This window comes from Centroberyx gerrardi, chromosome 14, assembly GCF_048128805.1.
Source record: "Centroberyx gerrardi isolate f3 chromosome 14, fCenGer3.hap1.cur.20231027, whole genome shotgun sequence".
In the NCBI taxonomy this organism is placed as follows: domain Eukaryota; kingdom Metazoa; phylum Chordata; class Actinopteri; order Beryciformes; family Berycidae; genus Centroberyx; species Centroberyx gerrardi.
In genome coordinates this window covers 17,034,657-17,050,109 of record NC_136010.1, presented here as the reverse complement: position 1 = coordinate 17,050,109, position 15,453 = coordinate 17,034,657, and the positions used below count along the sequence as shown (strand labels likewise).

Genomic DNA, 15,453 nt, shown 5'->3' with positions numbered 1-15,453 from the left:
AAAGTTGCTGTGAAATCAAAGCAATTGAAATGTCATATTGAACAGAAATCTGGGTGCAATCGGTCTGTAGCCGTGGCTGTGTAGTTGTCTCTCTGTCTTTGTACGCGGGTTGGGTTTGTGCGATGTTGGATGTGTTTGTATACTGCAGGTGGCCATGTGTGCAGTGCATGCCTGCGTGTACATGTGTGCGGGTGCATGCCTTTGTGTGTATGTGTGTGTGTGTGTGTGTGTGTCTGCTGAGTGAATTATTAATGCTGCCTATCTTCAGGGTGTGATTGGTGTCAGGGAGCGCCAGGGGCCGTCTGTCCAGTGCCACAGCCTCCTGCGGGCATGACTGAGCAACCGCCTGGAGAGCTGGGATAGGCTGAGAGCATGGTGGAAGCAAGATGGCTGCTCTGACCCTTCTGTGTGTGTGTGTGTGTGTGTGTGTGTGTGTGTGAGAGAGAAAGAGAGAGAGAGAGAGGAAAGGAGAGAGAGGGAGAAGAGGGAGAGAGGAAAAATGAGAGAGGGAGGGATACAAAGAGAGAGGGAGAGCGAGGGAGAGAAAGAGAGAGGGATAGAGAAAGGGAGGAATACAAAGAGAGAGGGATTGGGGGGAGTGGGGTAGGGTTGGGGGGGTTTGCTGCTTTTTAACAGGCGTGTCCCTCCATCTCTGATCAAAGGGTCCGATCAGCCTTAGGGGCATCTCCTCTGAGTGCCTCCCATAGCTGCTAAAAATTCACCCTGCCTAGAAATCATTTTAACTCCTCTCCCCACAACCCCGTAGCCCTCACCTATTTGTCCACTCATGGGCCATGGCACATGCATCATGCCTGCTGCACATGAAAGTATCTGTCCATCTTGGGGTTTCCAGGTGCCCACGCTGTCAACAATATATGATAGAGCTTTCGCTAATGAAAGGGAATGGAAGATGATTTGCAGTTGGTGGATAGATCTGTCCTGGCAGTCCAGGTCCGCTAAGGCCCGAACTCTTGATTGACAGCTACACATGAAAGCATCGGATAAATTACTGGAGAGATAATATCATTCATATCAGATTTTCTTTGTCTCAACCCGCCACTTTGATGACTGAGGAATGGTTGTAGTTCAGGAGTGTCAAAGGATATGGATGGTATGAATATATTTTAAATTTCTACATACATCCCTCATATTCCGAATGTGAAAATGTTAGGACTCTGAAGCTCTGAAACACACCAGCATGATTTGCATGAGTCATTTAAGAGCAGTAAATCAATTTGAATAACACAATGGAACATTCCCCCTGACAACTTGCACTCACTTCCCATGTGGATTTTAGAGCCTGTGGGACTCATTGCTCCACAATGTTCAGCTGACCACTTTTGGACTGGCTTTGTGCTGTTTGAATATCACAAAGCTCCATACCATTGCCCTGGCACTGGGGACGTCCAGCTGCATTTTGTTTCCACTGTGTCTCCATCAAAGATGGGAAATCAAACAATAGTATTCTGTATTGCTCCAAGCCCAGAAATTCCCTGATCTGTGCCTGGGTCATTGTTCCGGATCTGTCGACGGGTCCCTGAATCCATCATCAGCCTTCAAGCGTCCTGCCTCCTGTGTCAACCCCGGGCAATACCACAGGATGCTGGGGCCAGGAGGAGGAAACCCCAGTGGCCACATAACTCAGGAGGAATGGATGGGATCATATCCTTCTCCTCCATCAGAATCCAATTTTCCAAAAACGTATTGTCATGTTTTCTTATAAGCTCCTCCAGCCGGTAACAGAGAATCTCTGTGTCTTGAGTGACTATTAAGACTGTGAGAAAGGGGCCTGGTGGCAGATAAAGAGAGAATAATTTAATAGTTTTTATAGAAATTGGTACAACACTCGGAAGCTTTACTTTTTACCTTTTGCACTTTTACTCTCTCTTTTCTTCTGTGTAATTTGCATTAATGGGTTCAGAGAGAAGTGGAGACAGGAATACGAAGGGTGAAAACCAAATTGCAACCTAATCAGTCAGTTCTAGTCAGGGAGAGAGAGATCTCTACCAACTTTAGTGTATTGGACATGCCTGGCATCCCAATGGCTAATGAAAGCATCATTATCAGGAGAGCTAGATGACTGGGTCCCTAAGAATATGCTTACGGAGGACTTAGAGCGATGCCTCCTGTCTCCCCTACTTTCTTTTACTGCCATTAGACCCAGGCTGTCTGGCTGTTTACTACTCCCTGGGCTTGGGTTTATTTAAGTATTTTGAATAATATGAGATGACATAATGAACTACTCTGTACACAGTACAGTGGCAAGCCTCTATGGGAGTTTGGCAGATAGATGCTGTTTTTGAGGAAATAAGGGCTCCCATTGCTGCCAGCTCCTGCAACTTCTGCTGACAGATTTTGATAAGTGCTGTCTCTCCATGTGTTTGTATTGGCCAGTTCCTGCTTTAAAATGGGCAACTCAAGGGATGCTGTGTGTGATGAAATGTGTGTGTGTGTAAATATTATTGAAGTTAACTGAAACGCAAATTAGAATTCTGACTAAAATTATGCAAGGAATAACTTTTTAGAGGGACACATAATATAAAGATAGGGTCCATTCAGTGGTTGAGCAGTGGTTTGATTACCTTCCAGCATAGAAATGTTCCTTTGTGTGGAATTATTTTTTAATACTGATTTTACTGATTTACTCATTATGGCTGCTTTGTGACTAATCACTTTGCTTTTGCCCTGCTTTGTTTGGTATCAAAGAAATGCCAAAGACAATGTAGATAAATCTTATGAATTAACTGTCATCTCTGTCAGATGGACCCAAATGCCACTGGAGATCTCAGAATTTACCCTCTCCAAGTTTACTCGCCTCTTTCCGCTGATTCTTGCCTTTAGGACCAATACTACTCCACTTGAAAATTCACATATGTGGTTTATATGTCATTGGACAATTCAAGCTGTATTTATGAACGTGGACAACGCTCTCCCAAAGCTTTAAACAGGAGATCCACACTCTGATCTTCGATGTCACCATAATGTACAGCCTGGAGCTGCCCTACTGGCAATGAATAGGCGTGTGACGTTGCACATTCAAAAGCTTTGAGCTTTTACATCCAAATGAACTCTACCTCATAGCTCTGAACCAAAGAATCCTCAGAAATCGTTCTACAGTTATTTTCCCACCTCTGTTAGCTCATTGGTTAAGAATCTATATGTGGGCTGATATCACTGATTACAATAGAGGACATAGAGAGCCATAGGGAACAGCAGTGAATGTTCAATAATACAAGGTGGACTGTCCGAGAGCACTGGAAAACCATGTTTAAACAGTGAAATTCAGTCGAACCAGTACATAGCATACTCTGTGGCTCTTTCTTGAAGAATGCCACAGTGGGATACTCCCAGAAACCTAACACTTCAAAGCAAGTAGGCTATAACAGACCATGTACTCGCATTGGGAAGGAACATTGGAGCTGTAAAATCTATCTATGAAGATCATTCATGTTGGCCTTTTTCAAAAAGTAACACACAAATTATGTATCACTGGACTGGATTTTGAACATTAGCCAAAATTTGTTTTGAAGTAGAGTTCAAGTTTTGGATTTTTAATTTATACCTGCTGTGAGAAATGAAAAAAAAAATCCATCTGCAACATCTGTGCTTGACTTACTCAAAACATTTGGCACCGCAATATTAAATATTACCATTAAAGGTTTGTGCATCCTGAACATTTAATTTTTCAGTGATAATTCAAAATAGGCGAGGAGTATATCCAATCTTCAATCACTCATGAATGGTAGTAAGAGACAGAAAAAAGGAAGATAAAGTGGAAGAAGAATAGTAGACAAGAACAACAACAAGTTCAAGAACAAGAACAGGACGTCACTGTTGGGTAAAAACCTTGTATCTCCAAAATATCAACTTTTCAGGTACTAAGAAAAACAGCCTTGTTTTTAGCTTGACCACCATGCATTTTAACATTTATCCAACAGGGTTTTGAAAGGATTTCATAAGCTCAAGGCTTGTAGAATTTTATCAGTCCACAGAGAACCATGTAATCCTTCAAGTGAAGTTAAACCATGAAAAATCACCTAAATTCAGTTCCGAGGTTTATCACATGACAACAGTGAAGAGCAAGAATTAGAGGAACTACAGTGTGAGAGTAAGCTGAAACTAAAATGAATATTCAATTTCACCATCAAAAATGAACTGATGTAGTATAAAAATCGACCTAAATTATTTTCAGTCTTTAGATCACTGCCATAATGAGAGTGAAGTTCATAGAAAGTTCATGAATGGGCATATATACTGTATATACGTATGTTGTTAAAGTACTACTGTTAATATACCAACCCTTTTCCACAAAATAATCTCACCACCTATTAGCTCACAAACAGAAAAAAAATAATCTTGAAACTAAATAAAAAAATACTAATATTAAACAAAAAACATCAAATACAATGAAATGATTGAAATCAAAATGACACTGTAGTCAATATCAATGCCAGCTGCCTCCCATTTTCTCCTTGCTCACTGGTAAATCTGACATCACCACAGACTGAGTCCCTCTCTGGGACACACACACACACACACACACACACACACAGACCTGCCAATCACAACATTTAACAGGACAAAAACCATAACCATGTCATAGAGCCCATCAGGAATAAAAAGGGCTGGGGAGATGAGTGTGGGAGCTCATCCTTGGGACCGGGGGATTGAGAAGAGAGGGAGAGGTGGTAAAACGCCTGCATGTCACTCGGAGGAAATTGGCTGAGCAGCCGCCCACTAATGCAGAGTCATACTCTTTTTGATGGGATTAACCCATTGGCTCACTGAGCAGATATGGAGAGCAAGCTGCCAATCAGAGGCAGCAGAATGTAAGGGTCATTAGTAGCTCAAAAGGCCAGACAAGCAGACCGACATCCATATTATGCTGTTTTTTCAGGGGGATTATATGTAAAAGCAATGACACATTGTTCAGGCAAACATAAAGATAAGGTAAACGGTGCTGAACCAGGCACACACACACACGGCCTTATGTATACTCAGAAGCAAAGGTTCAAACTTTTTTATTGCAGAACACACTTTTTTGGAAAAGACAGCTCAGGCAAAGTTCTTGTGGGTAATGTGTCTGATTTTTTCTTGTGAGGGATTCAGATTCAGACATTATTAAATGAGAGTTGATAATCTTTTAATCTGACTTCTGTTCACCTTTTCTTTCCTTTTCTTTTGATGAAATCTCTGGTGTAGTCTCAGAGTCCCAGAGACAGTGTTAGGAAAGTATTTGATTAGTTCATTAAAAAGCCACTGTAGCACTGTAGCAAGCCAGTATTATAGTCTACTAAATCCACGACTGTAAACATCAGCATGTACAAAAAAAAAATTGCTGTTGTACGGCATTCCACCCCCTGTGGCTCAGTTGAGAAATGTAGAAATGATCAAACTTTGGTTGAAATTCAGCAAAGAAGAACCATAACATGGGAATGACGCAGTAGCAATAGATGCAAACGCTCTCAGCAAAACAGATGACTTTGGCTGTGTGAGGGTCAGCATACAGTACTGCACACTCATTTAGAGCTTTTTAATTTTCAGCTGTGTTTTGTTCCAGGCTTGGGGTGTAGTTACAGTGTGGCAGACTGTGGCAGTTGCCTATAGCCTTCAGAATACTTAATCACAGAAAATAAATAATTCAAGAGTGCATCCATTACTACATGCCACAAATACCCACTAATGGTATTTCATTCTTCAAAATAATCGGCAAAAATCATTGGATTAGAATGAAAATCAGAACCGATCAACTCTGGCTGATGGCATGTTAATCATACCAGTGCATAACAGGCTGTTTTTCACTTCAAGTTTACCTTCTTTGTTAAAGTCACTGATTCAACCTACTTTTTGCACAGATTTTGTCTCACAATTAATACTATTGACTTAACATGGACCTAATAATACCAAGTCAAATTAAACTTTACCTTTACTGGTGAATAATCTGATTCTGTTACCTGACACTGTTCCCCTTTCCCTCCATTTGCTCAATCAAATTTTACATTTATGGTGCCAAAATAACATTTCTTCGCCATAATGTTGGCCATTGAATGTTGCAATGAAGCTCCTATGTGCAGGCATGATGACCTCTAAAAAATGACTCTACATCACAAAAAGGGGGTTGCACTGCACTTTTTACGGTTCTCCCACAGGAACAACCTGAAGCACCCTTCAAGGTGATAAGCTACAAGGGGTGCAGTGAAGGGTAAACCCACCTAAACTCAGTCTAACCACGTCATACATATTAACAGTATGGTAAATGTACATTATAGTAATTAGTATCAAATTGATATGTTATATTGATAAGTTATATTAAGATGAGGTATTTTAGGGGGGTTGGGTAGCAACAAATTGTTTTCCTGAAAATATAATTGATTTGGTTAAATTGGTTATTTGTCTTACGATGATCACTGACTGGAGGTCATGGTTCAGAGTTAAACCTAGGCGTGACACACGTTTGATCTATGTAGTTTCTTATCATAATAAAAGGAAGCAAATATCAAGCAAAAATCGCCAGAAATTCATGCAGAAGCCATATTAAAAAATAACACACAAGGGAGCGTCCAGGATCCCCTTTTAGCTGTGCGCGCCTGTTGCCCAAATAATGATATGTTGTCCCCAGAAATCCAGACGATATAAGCGGCTTTGGAAGTTTGGGTGGCAAATGAACATAAATGGTTTAGTGAATTGACTCCCCTCTCGCGGTTTACCCACCTTTTTTTATTTATATCAACCTACATCACCGGCTACAAGAGCGTAAGCAGCTGGGTCGTTATAGGAGTGGAATAAACATTTAGAAGGGTGCTCAGACGACATCAGGGGTCTGCTTTGGTTGATGTAAAGCAATCACGAGTGTTTCTTTAAGTGCGTGTGTGGAGTTTTCCTGCACCGGGTGATAGGAGGGGTTGGAGAGTGACGCTGGCTGCGCTTTGGTGCTGAGCTGAGCGCTCACCTGCAGATGAGAGAGCCGGGGAAACTCGGGGCAGAGCTGCAGCACACTCGCGGAGCACAAGGGGGGACGTAACGAGCAGTCTGACCAAGAGGGGGGGAATTACACAATTATTGGAGAAGAATTACGAATCGACCCTCTTTTTGTTTTCCTCGTCCAAGCAGCCCTCGCTCGCTTGCTCGCCACGATGAGAACTGACTTCGCTCTGGTCCTGACAGCAGCCCTTCTTCTGGACACGTTTTGGGTGAGATTTCACATTTTGTATTTAGTGCAAGACTGTGGAAGAGTTATGAGAGTGTGGCGAGATGCGGCGTCTCTAAAGGTGCGGGGTGCCAAAGCGATAGCCCGTACGCTTGTAAAGTGTCATGTACTCGGAAGGATTTGGCAGTCCAGCGCGTTGCAGCAGCGCAACGCCGGTCGTTATTTCCCTACAAGTATGTTAATTGGTTCCCCGATGAATTTCAGTCTGTTAAGAGGAAAAATAAAGAGACGAATAAGAGCGAACGATCCCGTATTGTCCGCTCTGGTCCTTGTCAAATTTTTATCTGGATTGGCTCCTCAGTAGGATACACAAGTTAAAATCACTGCACAATTGAATCACCTGTATTTACTCGCAGCGCGGTTAGACGGTGAAATCTTTATTCTTTATTAAACTACGTAGGTCATTTCGACTATATTACAAGGGACCATCCCTAACCTGTAAAGCTTCCCGAGAAATACACCATGTTAAACTTGTAAGTTGATTAGTTGTAGGGTGTTTTTCCAACCATTTTCGTTATTTATTTTTTATTTTACCAATAAAAGCTAATAGATTTAACAAGGCACCGGCGAGCTACACCAAACCGCGCACCAAGTAGCTTTCCTAAATCAGCTTATTTTTTAAAAAATTTTTTTACTAAGGGTATTCTAACTACAATTATGTAAGAGCAGGGAAATAAGACATAGACGTTTTTCTCCTCCGTTATTCCCTCCAAAGAGATGAAGCACTGCACAGTCAGTAACATGAAGGGACCAGGGACCGGTGGATTATTGTCCTCTTCTCCATTCAGACTCCAGCCAGCCTTGGCTCTGCTGTGGCTCTGCGCACATTCAGTCGTTTGCCTGTAGTGGTTTGGATCGCACCGTTCAATTCAACCAATAGTCCAATAGTGGGCACGAATGTTTTTTTGGGTGTAAAGTTTTCTGCAGACCCTTTGTGCAACACACACACACACACACACACACACACACACACACACACACACACACACACACACACACAGGTGGCATTATAGGCTACTGCTCAATTCTCTGGACCCCTCTGGTAGTGTAAGATTCACGGTCAGGAGTGAGAAAATTGTGCTGCATTCATGCAGTTTCCCATTTACGTGTGTGTGTGCTGCCTGTGCATCACTTTATCCTGTGCACAATACTTTAAAAATCTGGATATGAACCCTCCTCTTTTCATCTCTGTCCATTTCTTTATGGAGTGATTCACGCAAAACATTTGACATCTTATTCCAGATAATAGGGGATGTAATAGGTAGGCTGTGTGCCTATGCCCAGTAGCATATAGTATATAAACTTGTGGAAGGAGATGTGAATATATTTCTGCTAAGTGTTGTGGTGTATGCTGCTTTCTGTAACTCCCAGGGCCAAAGAGAAAGAACGAATCAATGGAATCCATGTTTATAGATGTCTTACAATGTATTCTCTTCCTCCCAGGGGACTAATGGAGAGCAGGCTTCCACAGATCCCTGCCGACCTGGCTTCTCACAAAGTTTCTACTCTGTGCTCATTTCAAGGGATGTAGTGCAAGGCCAGAACATACTTAAAGGTAAGGCCGTTAATGAGAGTGTCAGTTCTTCTCTGTTTCGCCGGGGAGATTCAAAGCGTCAGTGCGAGAGCTCCCCCCCTGCATTAATGCCAATGAAAGCAAATGTGCACAGTGGCGTGGTTTCTGTTCATGGCTGGCCTCGTAAGGTCAGCTCACTTTCAGAGACATAGTGAGACTCTTCTATTAAATGAACGGGTCCTTCACTGTGTGTCATTTTAGCACAGGATTATGCTGGTGTAGTGATTGTGTGCGTGTGTGTGTGTGTGTGTGTCTGGGTTCATGTTGAGGGGTGGCGGCTTGTATAGAATGCATATAATATACTTATTCATTATTGAAGTAGCGCTTAAGTCTGCATCTGGAAAATGACAGTAGAAAAAATCAAAAAGATGAGATGAAATTCAATTACATAGATGTATGGGCTTGAGGTTGAGGATGAGCTCACGTATTGTAGACAGCTGCAGCTGTGAGTTTCAGAGATGATCTGATCAGGAGCTGCTCAGTCAGTGTATTTGACTGCTGTTGTAGTGCGGTTTCACAATGTAGTAGTTGAAGGCTTCAAACAAAGAATCACAGAAAACTGTTTTGGAATTTTAACTTTGTAACTGTACATGCATACAATACATGCCATTGTATTATCAATCCAAATCCCTGGGATTGTGAATGTTATACATCATTCTTAAGTACTTAACATGTATGATTTTTAGCTATTTTATGAATATACTCCGCATTTAGATTGGAAAACTTAATATGGTTGATCATCTGAAGGATTAAACTTTTGCTCTTTTTGGGGTATGTGTCCAAGGATTCCTTCTTCCTTCACTTTTTTGACATGTATAGACACCATATATTCACCATATATTAATTCTCATCAACAGCATCATCCTTATCATGATCACTACTATCTTCTGTATCATCACCTTCACACTACACAGTCACACCTCTATGTTTGGCTGTTGTTGCAATTATGCCGTGAACCAACTTAGTTTGAGGGGCCGATAGTGCAGGAAATGGAATCGACATCCTGTGTCTAATCTGGCACCGCTCCTGCCAATGTAGGCTAATTGCAATTCTCTATTGATCCCAATGGTTTTTCCTCGTAGCTCAGCTAAGCTGTATTGTTTTGCTGTGGGCGCACAATAGCTCTTTTGTGGGTCGACTGTGTCTTCGGCAGCTGCACGGTATATATTTCTCACTCTCCTTAGCTGTGAGAGACCTGGCGGGGATACAGCTGTCTAGACTCTCTCTCTCTCTCTCTCTCTCTCTCTCTCTCTCTCTCTCTCTTTCACACACACACACACACACACACACACACATACACAGATATCAGTCACTTTTATGAGAGATTCAAACAACAACAACTTGTCTGTTACACCAGGCATATACAGTAGGCTACATTATATATATTATATATTTTGTGGTTGTTTGCTTTCTTGTGTTTGTATGTGTGTTTGTCCTTTGGCAGAGGTGATATGAGTTTGGAGAAAGGTTTGGGCTTAATTTCAGTGTTTCATTAACTTCAGTATATTGTAGCCTGGCTGAGAGTGGGAGGGGATATGGGACATGGCCGCTGGTGGTGAGTTCGCTTTCCGTGTGGTAGTGAAGTCGTCAGCCCAGCAGGGGGTGTCAACACAATCACAAACAATCACCGAATGAGCCATCACTGCTGCACAGGAGCCATTTATTTCAGAGAGCATTATTTATCTGGTTTGGTCTCAGGGAGAAGAAATTGTCTCTGGGTTTCTGTTCAGACACATAAACTAATCATTAGTAGTCCAGCGGGGCAGTATTAAATACTAGGGATTCAATTTGTGACTAGCAATGGCTGCTTTAGTCTGATTTTACTGCACAGCAAGTTTTCTAAGGAAAGCCACATTAAAGCCAGCTTCAAACAATTTGCACACTTCTTCAAAAAGGCTGAAAGAAGACGATGTCTGTTTTTTTTTATTTTTATCAGACAGATTAAACCCTGACTCTTTCCACTCTTAGATATACAGACTTGTAATCCATACATACTATTAAATCGTATAAAGGGAAGCATTGAGGCAGTTATGCTTTAATTTTACTGACATTTATCACTTGTCTGCTCTGTGTTATTTTTAAGGATCTTGCTGAAGTCACGTGGCCTCATCTTTGGGGTGACACACTCACAGCTGCAATATCGCCTTCATCTGTGTGTCTGAGAACACAGCTGCAGTGGCCAAGCATGCGTACATACACACACACATACACACACACACATTTTGATTTACAGGGCTCAGGCGGTTGATTTATAGTCGGTAAGGGTGTCACTGGAGGGAGGCAGGAAGCTACTCTGGAAAGGCTTTAATAATAACATTGTTTAACCCAGAACCGTCAGGCGGGGGCAGGAGTAATGACACCCACACACAAATACACACTAACACACACACACACACACATATACATGTTAGCCACAGGGGGAATAACGGGAAGGACAGAACTAGGACCTTGGCCATGATGGGGAGGATGCCTGGGTCCAGAGTCTCTAAGGGAGGTCAGCAGAGAGAGAGAGAGAGGGGGAGAGAGAGAAAGAGGGAAACAGAGAGAGAGAAAGGGAAACAGAGAGAGAGAGAAACAGAAAGAGGGGCGTACGTTCCACATTTTATCATTTTGAGTCACCCTGGAATACCGGCAAATTGCCTAAAAAAGTAAATCTAAATGGCTAGACACAGTAGCTATTAAAATGTGAACAACAGAGATGACAACAAAGTGTAGACTATTGGCCAAATTGTGATTCTCATAATGCCGCCATCTCCCTCATTATTTTATAAGTTTATATTCCAAAGTATATGAAATAGGGTATTTTTTGGAAGTTTTGGTTATTGCGCCAAGTTTGTGTCAAACGAAAATACTGTTTAATTCTCTTTCAGCTCATTTCCTTTGCTTCTCTATTTTATTCATGAGCCATTTCACTTTCCATGACTTTTTTTTTGCAAGAATTTTGGATTAATGTTTCTTTAATGAAAGAACATGTGATGCTCGCTTAGATCACTTCCTAAAACTCCTGGGTGTGCTGGCCAACTGAGCAGTTTTCATTGATAAACACTATCTGTCCAATAAACGTTTATAGCTATCAATTCAACAAACTGCATTGTTCCTGCTGAGTGAATTGATTCAATCTCTATTTATCAGGGAAACCCCTGCCAGTTACCAAAGTTATTGGCTGAAAGCAACAAAAAATATGGACGCTGCTCAGTTTGCGCTGATAGATTACAACATCGGATTGTCAGCAGGATATTTGATGGTTGTTTTAAACTGAGTGAAATCCTGGGAGAAGCAGTGGGTAATGTGACTTTGACTTACATGTCTCACAACTCTGAACAATTATCTTGGTGGGTCTGATGTAGCAGAGAAAGTTTTTTTTCCTTTAAACCTTAGCAGTAAATTGACTGCTGTTTGTGTTTGTTAAGTTTTAGAATCACATCTGGTTTCAGAGCAGAGACACAGCTTGGGCTTAAAAGGTGAGATCATGGGTTTAAGGGGTAAGAGGTCTCATCCATCTAGTGTGTGTGTGTGTGTGTGTATGTGTATGTGTGTGTGTGTGCATGCATTTGACACAAGTTCAATGCTGAGGACCCCTGCTGTCTTCTGTGCCTGGATTTCATTATAGGTATGACAGCTTTTTTACCACTTGCACACACAGGGCACCATTAGAGTTAGAGCTCCGCCACACCTGTTTAACATCACACACTGAATGACTGACTGACACACACACACACACACATACACGCACACACGCACACACAGTCTCCTTTGCTGCAAAAACAACATCACAAAGTTCCTATTCAATTAGAATCAGTTTCAACCTTGTTGGAAAACACAGTTGGCTGCTGAATGGAGTTGAAGGTTTGATATTTGGCTCACCAACAGACGCTGTCACCATGTTTGGAGTGTTTTGTATTCTATAGGCGAGAGAATATGAGTTGGGCCCAGGCCAGGCTCACACAGATAAACAGTGCCAGCCAACGTAACCTCATCCCATGTGTCCCTGCATCCCTCTGCTGATTCTATTCCTGGTAATGAAAGCCAGGGCCGGTGGTTTCAGCTCAGTGAGCCCACTCTGCTGACCTTGGACTTTGTTTGGGTTACTGGTGGTTTTGGGCAGCCCTCACTGTTCTGTGTGCGCGAGCGTGTGTGTGTGTGTGTGTGTGTGTGTGTGAGAGAGCGAGAGAGCAGAGAGAGGGAAGCGTTGAAGGAAGAGAGAATATGTGAATGCTGATGCGTGGATGTGCTTTCTTTGGGCATGTCAATACCTGAACTCACCATGCTGATATCTACAGTGCAGTTTCTTACACTAGAGCTACTGAGTCCCTTTGCAACCATCACTTTATCTTACCAAGTTCACTGACACTCTGCTCCATTTCGTGAATTAGATCCCTGTAGTAACTCATCAGCCAGAGTGAATGTGTGACTGGGTAAAGGCAACCGCGTCTCTCCTTAACCCTCCTAGCCAGGCTCAGGCTTGTTACTGTACACATAACTGCTTGTTTAGAAGTATTATAAGTACTGTCTCTCTCCCTCAGATCATCTCTATCTCTCCCTTCAGCTCCACCTTGTTTCTACCACATCTGTAGAATATTCCAGCAGTGTGTGTTGCCCACTGCCAGGCTGAACTATTCACTCATTCCAAAACCAGGAGAGTTGGCTGGGAGGGCTTTTGCATTCTGAATAAAACAAATTGATCCGAGCTGTATTTTTCTCCAGGATAATAGCTCCAAAAGTCTCTGCCAGCATGCATGTAGGAGGCCGTGGGTGATGAGTCTCACTTGCCTCGGTCTGGGAAGCTTTCCTGCGAGGCCCTGAGTGAATTTTTCTCCAATAGCCGGGGCAATCGTGTATAGTAAGAAGTGTGAAGACGCGCCTGAAGGAAATCACTTCAACTTGCTGTAACTTCACTGTAAGCTTTGTGTTCTGAACAGTGTTTTGCAACATGAAATACATAAATTGATATACACCAATGATCAATTACACCTCCAGTTTGATTCACATATCTCATTCCACATGGAAAAATGGTTCTATATCATAAATAACCCTATGGAATCCTCTGCCTTAGGTATCAATAATACACCAACCACAAAAGTAAATTTATCTTTAGTAAGCTCGTTTTCTCCCCAAAATCAGACCTAACACACTCTTTAGCGATTCGGAGTACTGGTCGTGTGGGGACAGAAGTCAACTTTGAAAGAGTGACTCATAGGAGCCTGAATAAAAGATGTCTTTTCTTCTCACAGGCTCCAGAGGGACGGACAATACATCAATTTTCTCTTTTCCCTTCACCCTCAAACAGAATTAGGCTGTTTTGATTTCCTGTTTACCTTTTGCCCCAAATCTCTGCACGATACACAGTATGCGGTGTTATCTGGGTCGATAGCAGACAGGCCTCCTCATGGAGATTAGACATTGTTGTAATATAGCTTCCTTTGTTTCACTGTGTTTCTGCCTAAATCACTCTCATTGTTTTCTCTCTGTCTTTATTAGTTTTGGATCATGGTATCTTACTTTATTATAATCTCTTGCAAAATCCTATCTCTCCTCCATTCTGTCTCTTGCTGTTGTTCTGAATCATTCTTTCATGTTTTGTCTCTGCAACCCTCTCCCATATAACCATCTAATCTCTCCGTTATAATGCAAAATAACAGCACAAATCCGTTGTCTCTCCCCCCCATCTGTTTGAACCATTACATAGTTTATGGGTAATTTTTGTGAGGATATTCACAGTCACGGAGACAGACGCAGACACATCAGTTTTCCATGGTTATCAATTAGAGAAATGCATGCGTCTGACATTTGTTGGATGTCCTGTGAAGTGGCGAAGACGCTGCAGACATGCAGAGGTGCTGGTTTATACTCCTCAGGCCAAAGGCTAATCTGACCTCAGGGAGCTGTTACAAATAGCCAGTTGACACAAATTTACTGAACATGTAACCTCAGCCCTGATGTATGTGTCCAATAGTTGTGAGGATTGCGTGTGGATTTTCCAGCGAGGCTCATATAGATGATTTAACCACATGGCCGAACGTTTCTTTCCCTGTTAAGGTCCAGACATGAGTGGTTTATGAGATAAGCAGGGGGTGCAGGCGTCACACCTGCAGGAGTTCCTTCTGATTAATATGGTTAGGCTTGGGAGCGCATGCTGTGGAGCGGTTATGTGCTTTTGTGTGCTTGGTGTGTGTGTGTGTGTGTGTGTGTGTGTGTGTGTGTGTGTGTGTGTGTGGTGTGTGCATTGGGGCAGTTGTCCAGTGCTCTACGGATGGCAGGTATCCGCCAGTGCCTCAGAGGCTTTTCCAACCCGGTCATTAGAAAGGCACCCGGGGATCAGACGAGAAAAGAAGAAAGCAAGCAGGTGGAGGCCATTATTTTTTAATGAGATTTCTGACATCTTCTCCCCTTGTCCCGAGAGAGGGGACAAAGAAGGAGAGAGGAAGGGAGGGAAATGGAGAGTGGGTAAAAAAAATAAAAAATAGGGGGAGACTTCCTGCAGATTGAGTTACTCTGCGGTGTGTGTGAACTCTGCATCCTTGTCATCTGCTTGGTACATTAAGAGACCTCCTGCCTCGGTATGATGGGCCTTATGGGGTCCTGCAGGACCAAGGTTATGGCCCTCCTGAAGACATTAAACCAGTTTAAATACTTTGCTTGGACTCCGGCTCTTTAATGCACAGATGGCCTGTAT

The 15,453-nt window shown here is 42.5% G+C and overlaps 1 protein-coding gene across 2 annotated transcripts in view; it reads left to right on the top strand.

The window, feature by feature from the left end:
* The first annotated feature begins 7,133 nt into the window (after window positions 1-7,133).
* The window catches only part of LOC139931135 (cadherin-4-like), a 200,901-nt gene continuing 192,581 nt past the window's right edge, over window positions 7,134-15,453 (top strand). The window contains exons 1-2 of one of the 2 annotated variants that reach the window (XM_078288159.1): window positions 7,134-7,190; window positions 8,651-8,762. In XM_078288159.1, coding sequence (XP_078144285.1) covers window positions 7,134-7,190; window positions 8,651-8,762 — 169 coding nt within the window. Of the gene's footprint in view, window positions 7,191-8,650; window positions 8,771-15,453 lie in introns of both variants that reach the window. The other variant, XM_078288160.1, reaches the window with a different exon arrangement.